The sequence below is a fragment of the Salmo trutta genome, chromosome 27 (assembly GCF_901001165.1).
Source record: "Salmo trutta chromosome 27, fSalTru1.1, whole genome shotgun sequence".
Classification (NCBI taxonomy): domain Eukaryota; kingdom Metazoa; phylum Chordata; class Actinopteri; order Salmoniformes; family Salmonidae; genus Salmo; species Salmo trutta.
Genome location: NC_042983.1, coordinates 19538276 through 19552726, shown reverse-complemented (window position 1 = coordinate 19552726; position 14451 = coordinate 19538276). Strand labels below are relative to the sequence as shown.

Here is a 14451-nt window from a genome sequence, read left to right as displayed (position 1 = left end):
CCAAAATATCAGACGTATAAGACACAGAGGAACCACTAAAGGAGGCCTTCCTATGGCCCTGTAAGTGGATAACCCCTGGATGAGTAGAGGAATGGTAGTGACATCATCACCCTGAGAGACCAGGGCTGTCATGGGAATCCTTACTGGCCCTCACAGAGCAATGGGGAATGGACTAAGTATAAGAGCAGAGGGTCAAATTTGAGCGGTTGAGCCCAGAACGGGATATACAGTATACAGTTGAAGTCGGAAGTTTACATACACTTAGGTTGGGGTCATAAAAGCAAATTTTTCAACCACTCCACAAATTTCTTGTTAAAAAACTATAGTTTTGTCAAATCGGTTAGGACATCTACTTTGTGCATGACAAGTAATTTTCCCAACAATTGTTTTCAGACAGATTATTTCACAATCACAATTCCAGTGGGTCAGAAGTTTACATACACCAAGTTGAATGTGCCTTTAAACAGCTTGGAAAATTACATCATGGCTTTAGAAGCTTCTGATTGACTCAACTGATGTCAATTAGCCTATTGGAGGTGTACCTGTGGATGTATTTCAAGGCCTACCTTCAAACTCAGTGCCTCTTTGCTTGACATAATGGGAAAATCAGCCAAGACCTCAGAAAAAAATGGAAGACTTCCACAAGTCTGATTCATCCTTGGGAGCAATTTCCAAACGCCTGAAGGTACCACGTTCATCTGTACAAACAATAGTACACAAGTATAAACACCATAGGACCACGCAGCTGTCATACCGCTCAGGAAAGAGACAGGGTCTGTCTCCTAGAGATGAATGTACATTGATGCGAGAAGTGCGAATCAATCCCAGAACAGCAGCAAAGGACCTTGTGAAGATGCTGGAAGAAACAGGTACAAAAGTATCTATATCCACAGTAAAACGAGTCCTATATCGACACAACCTGAAAGGCTGCTCAGCAAGGAAGAAGCCACTGCTCCAAAACCGCCATAAAAAAGCCAGACTACGGTTTGCAAGTGCACATGGGGACAAAGATCATACTTTTTGGAGAAATGTCCTCTGGTCTGATGAAACAAAAATAGAACCGTTTGGCCATAATGGCCATTGTTATGTTTGGAGGAAAAAGGGGGAGGCTTGCAAGCCGAAGAACACCATCCCAACCGTGAAGCACTAGGGTGGCAGCATCATGTTGTGGGGGTGCTTTGAAGCAGGAGGGACTGGTGCATTTCACAAAATAGATGGCATCATGAGGATGGAAAATTATGTGGATATATTTTAGCAACATCTCAAGACATCAGTCAGGAAGTTAAAGCTTGGTCGCAAGTGGGTCTTCCAAATGGACGATGACCCCAAGCATACTTCCAAAGGTGTGGCAAAATGGCTTAAGGACAACAAAGTCAAGGTATTGGAGTGGCCATCAAAAAGCCCTGACCTCAAATCCTATAGAAAATTTGTGGGACGAACTGAAAAAGCAGGTGCGAGCAAGGAGGCCTACAAACCTGACTCAGTTACACCAGCTGTCAGGAGGAATGGGCCAAAATTCATCCAACTTATTGTGGGAAGCTTGTGGAAGGCTACCCGAAACATTTGACCCAAGTTTAAATTGTTTAAGGCAATGCTACCAAATACTAATTGAGTGCATGCATGTAAACTTCTGACCCACTGGGCATGTCATGAAAGAAATAAAGGCAGAAATAAATAATTCTCTGCTATTCTGACATTTTACATTTTTAAAATAAAGTGGTGATCCTAACTGACCTAAAACAGGGGATTTTTACTAGGATTAAATGTCAGGAATTGTGTGTAAAACTGAGTTTAAATGTATTTGGCAAAGGTGTATGTAAACTTCTGACTTGAACTGTATGTGTGTGTCCTTTCTGTATCTAATCTTCAACACTGGACCCAGACAAGAAGCTCTCTAAATTAAGCAAGGTTTTCAATCTGATAGAAAAGCTGAGGGCAAACTAAAGTAGGCAGAAAACCCACTAGACTGCCATATCCTCTGTGCATACCAACGGATTACTTCTGACAAAGAATATGACAGCTACCAGCACAACGGATGTACCAGGGGCCTCATTTATAACCTTTGCATACATTTTATACATAAATAGTTCAACTTTGCACCTGCCATACATATGCATATTTCCAGTTATAAAATCAGACCTGTGGTGAAACTGTGTGTCAACAGGCATTATAACGCCGCCTGTAAAACCCCAGCATTCACCTTTTATGGTGACAACGCCCTTATTTGCTGTATACTTTGGAAGTATTGGAATTAGGCCAAGACAGCATCTAAAGAAAATAGCAATGGAAAACTTCACGAAATGTCTTTGAAGGTGTTGGCAGAATATTTTCTTTTGCAGTGACATTTGCTTTATCTGACCGTTTCTGATAGAAAAAAACAATTGCACATTTTTGTGGACCTGTAAACAGATCGTTTTAATTCAATAATGTTTTGTATAAACTTTTTCCTGAACCAAAACATGCTGCACTGCCCGCAAATTCTACTTCAACATTGTCTACTCTGACAAAAATGTTGAACTTCAGTAGGCCTACTTACAGTGGTAGCCTACACACTTCAATGTAAAAGATCAACTGTTTGTTATTAACTACGCTCCTCTCGAATGAATAGATCAAAAACGTGTAATAGCCCATCTAATAGGCCCAATTAAAAGAGATGAGTATGGTAATTTATTGTAGGGTTACGTCAGAAATATGAACTCAACTCGCACAGAAAAGGTAAGGAATGTATTCTGCAATGGTTATGATAAGCCTATACACCGAGTGTACAAAACATTAAGACCTGCTCTTTCCATGACAGACTGACCAGGTGAATTTCAGGTGAAAGCTATGATCCCTTATTGATGTCACTTATTACATTTACTTCAAATCAGTGTAGATGAAGGGGAGGAGACATGTTAAAGATGGATTTGAGACATGGTTTGTATGTGTGCCATTCAGAGGGTGAATGGGCAAGACAAAAGCGTTAAGTGCCTCTGAATGGGGTATGGTAGTAGGTGCCAGCCCAGGCGCACCAATGTGTCAAGAACTGCAATGCTTCTGGGTTTCATACTCAAGTTTCCCGTGTGTATCAAGAATGGTCCACCACCCAAATGACATCCAGCCAACTTGACAACTGTGGGAAGCATTCTTGTGGAATGCTTTCGACACCTTGTAGAGACCATGCCCCGACGAAATGAGGCTGTTCTGAGGGCAAAAAGGGGGGTGCAACTCAATATTAGGAAGGTGTTCCTAATGTTTGGTGTACGCATGTTTAAATGAAATATTGTCTACCCGAGAAATTTGACATTACAGTATTCAGATGTAGCCTACAAACGTTAATGGAAAAGGAACCGTCTCTTCTACCGTTAAACTGCGCTTCACGTTGGATCGCATAGAGCAAAATACTTGAAATAGCTCATCTATTTACTATTGTAAAGTGGGTTTAATTAATTGAGAAATGGGATAAATTGTAGCCTATACTAACTTGCTGTAGGCCTATAGGCAATTTTGTGAGTATGAAGCCATTAGTCAGAAATGGTGAGGAATTAATTATGAAATGATCATGGAAATGAAATAAATTACTTTTCTAATTATTTTAGAATGCAAATAAAATAAATGGATTTTCGCTCTTCTCACTAATGACAAATTACTGTATCTTGTTATATTTAGCTACCTGTTTTTGTTATGAATTCGAGTATTATATACAGTGGCTTCAGAATTCAGCATTCACACCCCTTGACTTTTTCCACATTTGGTTATTTTACAGCCTGAATTTAAAATGGATAAAATTGAGATTGTGTCACTGGGCTACACAATACCCCATCATGTGAAAGTTGAATTATGTTTTCAGAAATGTTAACAAATTAATAAAAAAATGAAAAGCTGAAATGTCTTGAGTCATCCCTTTTATGGCAAGCAAAATGAAAATGGTCTTAAGTCACAAGTTCCATGGACTCATGGTGCAATAATAGTTTAACAGGATTTTTTTTGTGACCATCTCATCTCTGTACCCTACACATACAGATAATTGTAAGGTCCCTCAGTTGAGCAGTGAATTTCAAACACATATTCAACCACAAAGACCAGGGAGCTTTTAAAATTTCTTCGAAAGATCAAGGCACCTATTGGTAGATGGGTAAAAATAAAAAAGCATTGAATATCCCTTTGAGCATGAAGTTATTAGGCTTTGGATGGTGCATCAATACACCCAGTCACTACAAAGACGCAGGCGTCTTTCCTAACTCAGTTGCAGGAGAGGGATTTGTGGTGAGGCCAACGGTGAGTTTAATGGCTGTGATAGGAAAAAAAACCGGATGAATCATCAACGTTGTAGTTACTCCACAAAACTAACTTAAATGACAGAGTGAAAAGCCTGTACAGAATACAAATATTCCAAAACATTTGGAACAGTTTTGCAATAAACTGCCAAAAATGTGGCAAAGAAATTAACTTTATATCCTGATGAGGAAAATCCAACAACACATCTGAGTAGCACTATATTTTCAAGCATGGTGGTGGCTGCATCGTTATGGGTATGCTCGTCATTGGCAAGGACTAGGGAGTTTTTGGGGGATAAAAATAAAATGGAGGTAAGCGCAGGCAAAATCCTAGAGGAAAACCTGATTCAGTCTGCTTTCCAACAGACATATTCACCTTTCACAAGGCCAAGCATACACTGGAGTTGCTTACCAGGACAACATTGAATGTTCCCGAGTGGCCTAGTTACAGTTGTGACTTAAATCAGCTTGAAAATCTATGGCAAGACTTAAATGTCTTGTCTAGCAATGATCACCAAACAATTTAACAGAGCTTGAATAATTTTAAAAGAATGTCCAAATACTGTACATTTCAGGTGTGCAAAGCTCTTAGAGTTACCAATAAAGACTCAGCTGTAATCACTGCCAAAGGTGATGTATTGACTTAGGGGTGTGAATACTTATGTAAATGAGATTTCTGTATTTCATTTTCAATAAATAAGCAACATTTATATAAACATGTTTGCACTGTCATAGGTTTTTGTGTGTAGATGGGTAAACATCCATTTAGAATTCAGGCTTCACATAATTCACTAAATGTGGAATAAGTCAAGGGGTATGAATACTTTCTGAAGGCCACTGTATTCCTGCACAAGGCTACTTTTCCCTTAATTGCAATGCAAACATTCAACCACTTCAAACTGCATATGCATGGTGGCAGGATAATCATTCTCACATCAAGTTCAGTTTTTATAAATGACAACATTTGCTTAAACTGCTGCATGCATGTTTTGGGACATATTTTGTGTGTACACAGCATTTATAAATGAGGACCCACCTCAATTCTACTGCAGCAAAAAAACACATTGATGACCTTGCGCAATATCAAGACTGATCGAAGTTTGTAAAGGACAAGATCTTAAGAGTTCTATGCTGTCCTGCAGTCCAGCCCCAGTGCTGGTGACAGCATGCAGTGTGTATGCCTTAAGTGTAGTGTGCACAGGTGTGGGCTCCAATGCTGGTTCCCCTTCTCTGTAGGGAAGGATGGCATCTTTCAGGGCTTTTCTTGTGGGGCCTTGATGTGAAAGGGTGCAGAGACAAAGGGGTCTACTGAGCTCACCTCTGAAGTCCAGGAGTGTAAGGGTCCCACAGGTACTGAGCCCACAGCAGCCTGCCTGCTCACATTGGACACCACCCTCTGAGCTGTCACAGGTTGGTGAGGCAAAGGGCCCTCAAAGTGTCGGGAGTACTTGGCCAGGGCCTGTGGGCGGAAAGGCTGCGTGGCCACCTGGCTCAAGAGGGCTGGTTCAGGGGCCACAGGGTGAACCACAGCTGGGTGAGGGTGCTGGGTCTTGGGCTTCACGAAGGGGGCCTGCAGGAAGACGTCTGGATGCTGTTGAGCCACAACAGAGGGACGTTGGAAGGGGGCATTTGCAAACACGTCACCTGCCTCTTGTTCAATCCTGAAGGGGGATTTGAAGAAGACATCAGAGACAACCTCAACCACCCTGGCTTGCTGGGGCATCTGGTGGGAATGATTCAGGGATGGGGCACAGAGGGATGGGGTAGGTTGGTGGGAGGAATTGGAGAGTTGTGGGTGTGATAGGGATGGCTGGGAGGATGGGAGGGGAAATTCAGACCCCTGCTGCTCCTCTTCATCTGAATCCAGCAGCAATGGTCTGGAGCCACTGCAGTCATGGACCACACCCCTCTCACTGGCCCTCCTGCCCTGCTCCTCCTTCACTCTCTCGTCTTCCTCCTCATCATCGCTGGAGTGGATACAGCCCTCGTTTGCTCTGTGGCCTTCTCCAGGCAGCTCCATTTCAGAACCCCCCTCGTCCAGCACAGCGTAACCATTACTCACCCCTTTCAGCTCTGCAGAGGAGAGAAGGCACAGAGTAATGGATAAGACTTGAGATGTGTAAATGGAGACAAGATGATACATCAATTGAGTTGAAATTGAGAAACCTCTCGCAGCTCTGAACACTACGGTCTGTGGTCCTTTGGTCTAACGGACCATCAATTAGGTCAATCCCAAAGATGACAAGTACTACAGCAAACAGCAATAACAGCACAATGGTCCAAAAGCAGAAAGCCAGCACGACTACATCAAAAACACAACATGTTCTACTCTATACAACACAATGTGACAGACAAGACTATTCAGCACTATCACCACAACAAAATACATTGTTTCCACTAATTGATTTCAGCAGACCTGCAACATTCTCTAAGCATATATACTCAATACCTCATCAAAACAATTCCATGTACCATTACAGAGCAAGTAATACTGTCAGATTTAGGGTTGTAATTAGTAAGTTATATAAAGATATAGGGACTTGATAAGAAGGAAGTGGACCTATGGAAACAAGGAGTGAGAGGACTCACAGGAGCAGAAACAAAGAGAGAAGGGGGCAGAAACAGGGGCAGTCTTACCTTGGTAGTGCAGGTAGCAGGAGTTAGCCGGTAGCTCCAGAGGTATAGGGTTAGTGGCAGCCATTGTAGGGCACAGTTCAAAGTCAGCCAGAGGGCAAAGAGCTGGGCAGGGTGTGAGTAAGAGAAGAGCTAGAACTGTATCTCTAAGCTTCTCAACCTCCCACTGGATTGAAGAGGCAAGAAGCTAGGTGTGTGAGTTCTACAGTCAGTGAGGGCACTCAACCCCATGTAAGAGTGCAGTGTGTTAAGTGTGTTAGTTGCTTAACTGAGTGAGAGCACCGAGGTGTAATAGGATGATTGGGCACTTCCATACTGTAGCGTCAATGAGAACTGTGTTTCGATCAATAGGGCAAAAATATATATTTTTTTGTTTTCAAAACGCAGAGGCCCCTGAAAGCCATTAGCGCATTTATGAGCTGCCATACTGACAGCATTCGCTGTCTGAAGTGTGAGCCTTGGCATTGTTAGGGAAGTGAATTATGTGGGTGTGTGACTAAGCAACAGACTGCGTTAACCAGCCAAAGGATGCATACTGTGCCTATAGCTACTTGCTCTTCCAATCATCTCATAACACTAGCATATATTGAACTACATTTCCTACAGGTGAACTGAAAGACACCAAGGAGACTAGTTACATCCACATTTACATGTTTATTTAATGTCCCTTTGTTTTCTTTTTTTCTTATTTCATAAAAATAGAAGGTACACACTAGATAACGCTTTGCTTTCACATATTAACATTTGCTGTTTGTTCATTTTAACAGTTTTCATCTAATCAAATTATACTTGTCACCGTTTCCCCTAGCAAACACACTAGGCACATCCATTTCACAGCAACACAATTAAAACTCTACTGGCAAGGCTAGACCTCTACTGAATACAGCACTGTGGTGTCTAAGAGCAATATGAGCACTACTGTAGAATTGCATAGGTTAGCTACACTAAAACCTGAACTGTACAACGTGTTGATCAGAGAGAAAAATAAATAAAAACTAAACAAGAGTAGCTTTACTGATTATCTGTCCATACACTTCAGATTCCACAGGCCAATTTCTAAAACTTACTGTACAATATATGGTTTGGTGAGGGGTAAAACAATGTTCTCTCAAAGATACTAGCAGTAACATCAACGGAAATGTATCATTTTGCTTTGTATACTTTCCAAGTATGGAAACCAAACTTTTTGAGATGCATTATGAGATGCATTTCAGTTTCTGAAATATTGTATCATTTTGATATGCCTCAGGAGGTAAATCAAGGGTGGGTACAATGTAGTGCATCACATCCACTGATTATGTTTACTGGGAGGAGGACAAAGATGAGTCAAGACAAACTTTGGTTCTGTTTCCAGCAAATTATACTAATTGCACTGTAACTTGTAAGTAGGTAGGCTAGATAGCTTATGTGATACATTTAGGGGTTAACAGTAAAGGAGGAGGAAAATAAGGGACAGAGATATCAGGAAGACCCTTCCGTCATAAGCCCTGTTTTCAGAGGGAGGGCTCTAAGAGGTGGAATAAATCTATTCCCTTCAAGCTACTAAATAAACTACAGCTCAGAGAAAGAAAATCAAACTAGAAATAGGTCAAAACCAGGGATGAGGTGTGATGACAATACCTCAAGGTACAGTAAGTAACAAGCACAGAGCTATCCTCAGAACACAACCAAATTAAGATAGGGAAGCAACTAGCCCTATGGTTTTAACTACGCTAAAATAGTCTTCCACAAGACCAAGGATAGACAAAAATACTTTGGACAAAAAGGAGGGACAGGATGGTAGTACTCTTAAATACAGCTTCATAAATAATACACAAAAATACATTTTTTTTTCCATACAAGTATATGTACTTGTTATGAACTTTATATATTTCATATTGACTCACTTCATACATTCATTCTATAGTACTATCAATAGTCACATTTATTCATACCATGATATATATATTTAAAAATTAAACCACTTTCAAAGTAGTAGTTAAAGTACATTTTTAAAGGGAGAATGAGGACATTGAAACAGTGGTTTTATATACATAAGAGTTGGTGGGGAATGGATTTGTCCAGATTTAAGTTGGACATTACATCATAGGCAAGCAACATCAAGGTGTGTGTGTGTGTTGTATGGACGGGTAGATCAGACAAAAGGGAGGTGGATATGAATGATTATGAACATGTGCAACAGAGGCACATGGAACAAATAGAGAAACGGATTGCCTGTACTGTATGGCTACACCAGCGCAACACAAGCAGACAGACAAAACCCAAGCTGCACCTAGTTCTCGCTCTGCTGGCTCACTGGTGAATATCAACCGACTCATTAAACAACCACTGCACAGTTCTGTTGTACCTGCGAGTCTTATTCTCATGCTTATTCCCATGCTCAATATGGCACTCTTTTCTATCGCACACACTGAATTTACAGCTGCCAATGGGCCGATGACGGAAACAAACAAACCCAAATAAACCCAATACTAATTGGTGTATTCCAATTCTTATTGGAATACACATGACCAAAGGACAAGGGAATTCAAATGAATCACACACATTTAGAATAATACCACGATTGTGTCAACCTTTCCAGACAATTCTTAGACTTAAGGGCAAAGTGGGAGGAAAGAAATGCACCAGCTCAATATAATCTTAAAGGAGGACTACAGGAAATTCATAGCACAGGAACAATAATCCCAGGAAACCTTCAGATAAACAGATTGTCGCTCTTACGCAAAGCACAGCCAGGATAAACATGGTTGCACGGTAAAGGAGATTGTTGTTGTCGTAGACCTGAATATCAGCGCCAGTTTGAGGGCAGCTGGCGACGCCTGTAGAGATCAGATGTTTACCGTAACCGTGCACGTTGCACAAGCACTTATGAGCTTACAATGGCAGACATCTTACAACATTTGCAACAGACAGCCAAACATTCCCAGGGGGCAGCAGTGGATCACAGCAGCTTGATAACAGTTAAACACACAGCAGTAGACCAAGGACTGACAGCTTATCGTAATTATTTGTCCCCCCCCGTATGCCCAATGCAAGCAGCTCTGGATAGCTCAGTCAGCATATGCTTTTCTAAAGGGCAACTGCTTTGCTCTATAGACTATACATGATCATAGCTGCTACAGGAAGAGTGCATACAGATAACCAGGAGAGATAGAAGCACTGTACTGTTGTGTTACATGGTCAGACCTGTGACAAATAGGTATGCCAGGGGTGGATTGTATAAGTGATCAAACATTGTAGAACCAAGCAAAGACAAATCGGGTTATGGGCAAGCCAGGCAGTATGTGCATGAGGTGGGGTTGAATCTGCATGGAAGGACAATTAAGAATGTTGACAGATTGATGAAAGCGCGATAATGCCCATAGTGCAGCCAAGACAGAAGCAGACAATGTGTCAGGGCGGGGGGGTTAATGCAAAGTTGTTACACCAACATGGGAATGCCAACGGCCACCATTGTATCAGGCAAGCAAGAGATGGAGGCGGGGGCAAGGAGGCACACCGGAGAAAGTTTTCACTCGTCTATTTCACCTCGCAAGGTGCTACAGAAGTGCCTCTGCTGCCCCCTCTCCATCCCCTACGTGTTACGATTGCACGCTGCCCCTTCGACCTCTCTCTCCCAACCCCCCTAGAGGTCGATGAGCTGATCCACCAGCAGAAGGGAGCGGGCCATGTTGGGGATGCTGGACTCTGAACTGCCACTGTTGCTGCGCGAATGACCACCTGAAACGTGCCAGAGAGAGAGAGAGACAAGGACATAAGGGGAGCAAGGAAGAGAGAAGAGGGAGAAAGGCGAACAAGCGGGAGTGAGAGTAATATTTAGAGAGAGAATTTGACAGAACAGAGGTCAGAACATAAAATGGCAAATAATTGAGAATCGGTGAAAGAGAGAAGAGAAGAGAGCAGAATGACAGGAGCAGACAGGGGTGAATGAGGGACAGGGGGAAGAGAAGAAAAGAAAGATACAGAAAGTAAGCTGAGGTTATCTATATGCAGCCGCAGCATTTCAGGGAAAGCGTGCTGGGAGGAAATACTGTAAGTCGTCCTACCCTCTAGAAGAACTACTCCTTCAAGCTCTGCCTTTGGTGCTTCTGTTCTGACAGACTGTACAAAACAACTGCAGAACAGTGCCTCCTTTTGATCGGAACTGCCAATTCTTATTGTCAACGTTCAACCAATGAAAAGTGAATGAGAGAAAGCTAAGAGAAACCCACCGATGTGAGAGCATGCTAGGACGAGGGCTAGCTAAGGTTACAGCACAATCCAGCTATAAGTTGCTCTCATCAGGTGTAAGTGATTAACTAAGGTGTTAGCTAGGGTCTTCTCGGCAATGGCTGTGCTCATTCATGGTCACCTTGGGTTATATGGGTTAAGGAAGACCGCTCATACAGAACAGTACTCTGGTCTTCAGTAGATCTGTGTGGATCAACGAGACACATGGATCCAAACCCTATCTACATTCTGCTGGTCTACCTTACATACCTTGGTTGTTGGAGTTTTTGGAGATGAGCACAGGGATGGGGTCAAACTCGTCCTCAGTGCCCTTCTCCCCAGCCTCAGGTGGCTGGAAGCCCGACATGAGGTAAGCAGAGTCTGCAGGTGGAGGAGAGGAGGTGAAGGGGTGATGGAGGGAGAAGGTTAGCGCAGCCCAGGAGAGTGCGAGTGGGTGAAGGGTGCAGGGAGTAGAGACAGATGCAGCCAGAGCAGTCACAACGTTAGTACTAAGCCATGCATCTGATGTGGCTTTTGTAAATGAGTCAAGGGTCTGCAGAAGATCCCACAATGCTGTGGCTGCTGTATAGCGGCAAAAATTAATACCTCACTGTTTGAACTATGAAGGGCTGTTGATACAGGCTGCCGACAGGTCTGTATCAATATCTAATTACCTTCTGAAATTATATAGTTCATCTTGATATTACTAATATGACAGTTTAACATCATACATTCAAAGGTCACTTGCCTTTGAACATGTATTTTAGTGTTTGACTGGGCATTAAAGCTGAGAGATATTGCAGGCGTGTGGTTTAGTTTGGGCTGAACAGAAGTTGGAGGTCAGACTAGCTGAGGGGCGTTTACACAGGTAACACACTGAGTGTACAAAACATGACAGACTGACCAGGTGAATCCAGGTGATGTCACTTGATAAATCCACTTCAAATCAGTGTAGATGAAAGGGAGGAGAAAGGTTAAAGAAGGATTTTTAAGCCTCGAGACATGGATTGTGTATGTGTACCATTCAGTGGGTGAATGGGCAAGACCAAGATTCATACAGACAGTACAAGTCAAATTCAAGTACTTTTTCAAGCACTAATATTTATTTTCAAGGATCATCAATTTGTAATAGTTCCTATTATGCAATTGTTTCTAGTCGCAGTCATCACTACCTTACAAGTTCAACTCAATAATACGGGTTTCACTTTATTTACTATGAGTGGTAAGTCAGTACTGATGATGTTGACTGATTTTCTTATATGAACTCTAACTCAGTAAAATCTTTGAAATTGTTGCACTTATATTTTTGTTCAGTATACATATTATTAAATTGTCTTTATATTTCACCAAGTGAATTCTGACGGTGTAAAAAGCCATTCGTAGACTCAAAAATATTGTCTTCTATACCCATTAGAAGAAAATGATGTTGTGTTTGACACCATTTAAATTTCTGGGGAACCCACATGGGTCCCAGACCCCAAGTTTGGGAACCACTGTACTACTAACCTCTCTCCCTGCTTGCTTCAATGCTTCCTCTCTCTGTGTATCTCCTTTGCCTCCATTGCAGCCTGACTCACCACTGTCTGTCTCACTACTCTATGAAGAAAAGGTATTTTGATATAAGAATTTATAGTAGCCCATTTTTGGATTACAGCTAGTTTAATTTCAGTCAACTACTCCTGCTGAGGTCAGGTTTCGTTCAACATTAGCGTCTAACTTACTCCTTCTAGCCAGCTAGTTATAGCTAGCTACCTGGCTAATAGCCAGAGCCTTTGAACTACCTAGCTAGACACCCGACTGAAATATAAGCGACTATTTACCAGTTGTACACTGGGGAGGGGGGGGGGGGTGGGGGGGGGGTGTCTGACACGGCAGGAGTCGAGGGATGTTAAAAGAATTCCCACTGTCAGCGGTGTTCCTCTGCTACTTGCCACTGTAGGTCTGGGCTGAGGTAGCTCGTTTCACCTCTCGACCCTACGTCGTAGGCGGAGTTTCCCGTTGGACAGAGTAGTGAATGAACGCGCTGCTAACAAGGCAAATCCGGGAGATTAAACGCCATTTCCCAAATAGAAAGGTGTGTACACGGTGTTTACCCTCACCCTCCGGCATTGTAGCTATTGATGTGACGTTTGGTGGCACCTAATCAGTTAGTTCTGTACCTGCCTGGCTGAGTGGCAGTGTAGGTGGAATGAGCGAGCTCTCCTGGCAACTAGAGTGCAAAACTTGAGGAAATAAAACTCAGTAGACTGCCTGGAAATTAATTTGCACGACCAATACATTTTTGTAATATTTTTAATATGAACATAATTGATCATTTTCTGTTTATCTAATTTTAATTAAAGTACTTTGTTAGTACCAACTTGAGAAAATGTCTGATTTTGAAGGTATTCCAGTAGTTGAATTTCAGAGTGCCAAATTGATGTTGTAAGCACCTTGTGCAAACCCTGCTAAATATTTTTTTCAAGTGCCTTTGAATGGGGTATGGTAGTATTATGGTAGCTAGGCGCACAGGTTTCAGTGTCAAGAACTGCAACACTGCTGGGATTTTCACGCTCAACAGTTTCCATGTGTATCAAGAACGGTCCACCACCCAAAGGACATCCAAACAACTTGACAACTGTGAGAAGCATTGGAGTCAACAAGGGCCAGCATCCCTGTGGAACGCTTGACACCTTGTAGAGTCCATGCCCCGACATATTGAGGCTGTTCGTTCTGAGGGCAAAAGGGGGTGCAACTCAATATTATGAAGGTGTTCCTAATGTTTTGTACACTCAGTGTACAGTACATGACAGCTGGTGAGAGGGTCTTACCAGCAGGTGCTTGGGCAGTGCCAAATGAGACAGGAGCCAGCTCATCCAGACAGGGGGCAGAGGAGCAGGAGGATGGAGGTACACAGACAGTTTGAGCCCCAGGTGTGGAGGTGTGAGACAGCAGAGAGCAGCCCAGCAGAGAATCCTCCCCAGCTAGAGGGTCTGAGGGAGGAGGGGCCAGGGCACAGGGGCCAGGATGTAGGGAGGAAGAAGGAAATAAAGTGAACACAGGCCATTAACCCAAACAGGGAGAAAAAAGCTTGCTCACCCTCTTCCCACAGAAGAAAGTAAAGACTAAAAGTAAATGTGAGCTTCCTCTTATAAACTGAGTATACAAAACATTAAGAACACCTGCTCTTTCCATGACAGACTGACCAGGTGAATGCTATGATCCCTTATTGATGTCACTTGTTAAATCCATTTCAAAATCAGGTCAGTGTATATGAAGGGGAGGAGACATGTTAAAGAAGGACTTTTAAGCCTTGAGACATGGATTGTGTATGTGTGCCATTCAAAGGGTGAATGGGCAAGCCAGAATATTT

At 42.5% G+C, this 14451-nt stretch overlaps 1 protein-coding gene across 26 annotated transcripts in view; it reads right to left on the bottom strand.

The window, feature by feature from the left end:
* Nucleotides 1–3655: 3655 nt before the first annotated feature.
* The window catches only part of LOC115164529 (AP2-associated protein kinase 1), a 43016-nt gene continuing 32220 nt past the window's right edge, over nucleotides 3656–14451 (bottom strand). For 8 of the 26 annotated variants that reach the window (XM_029717094.1, XM_029717097.1, XM_029717098.1 and 5 more), the window contains 3 exons: nucleotides 13910–14071; nucleotides 11370–11480; nucleotides 3656–6329 (listed from right to left, as the gene is read on the bottom strand). In XM_029717094.1, coding sequence (XP_029572954.1) covers nucleotides 5509–6329; nucleotides 11370–11480; nucleotides 13910–14071 — 1094 coding nt within the window. In that variant the 3' untranslated portion in view covers nucleotides 3656–5508. Of the gene's footprint in view, nucleotides 6330–7524; nucleotides 10611–11369; nucleotides 11481–12003; nucleotides 12039–13909; nucleotides 14072–14451 lie in introns of those variants that run through there. The other 18 variants (XM_029717107.1, XM_029717108.1, XM_029717110.1 and 15 more) reach the window with 8 other exon arrangements.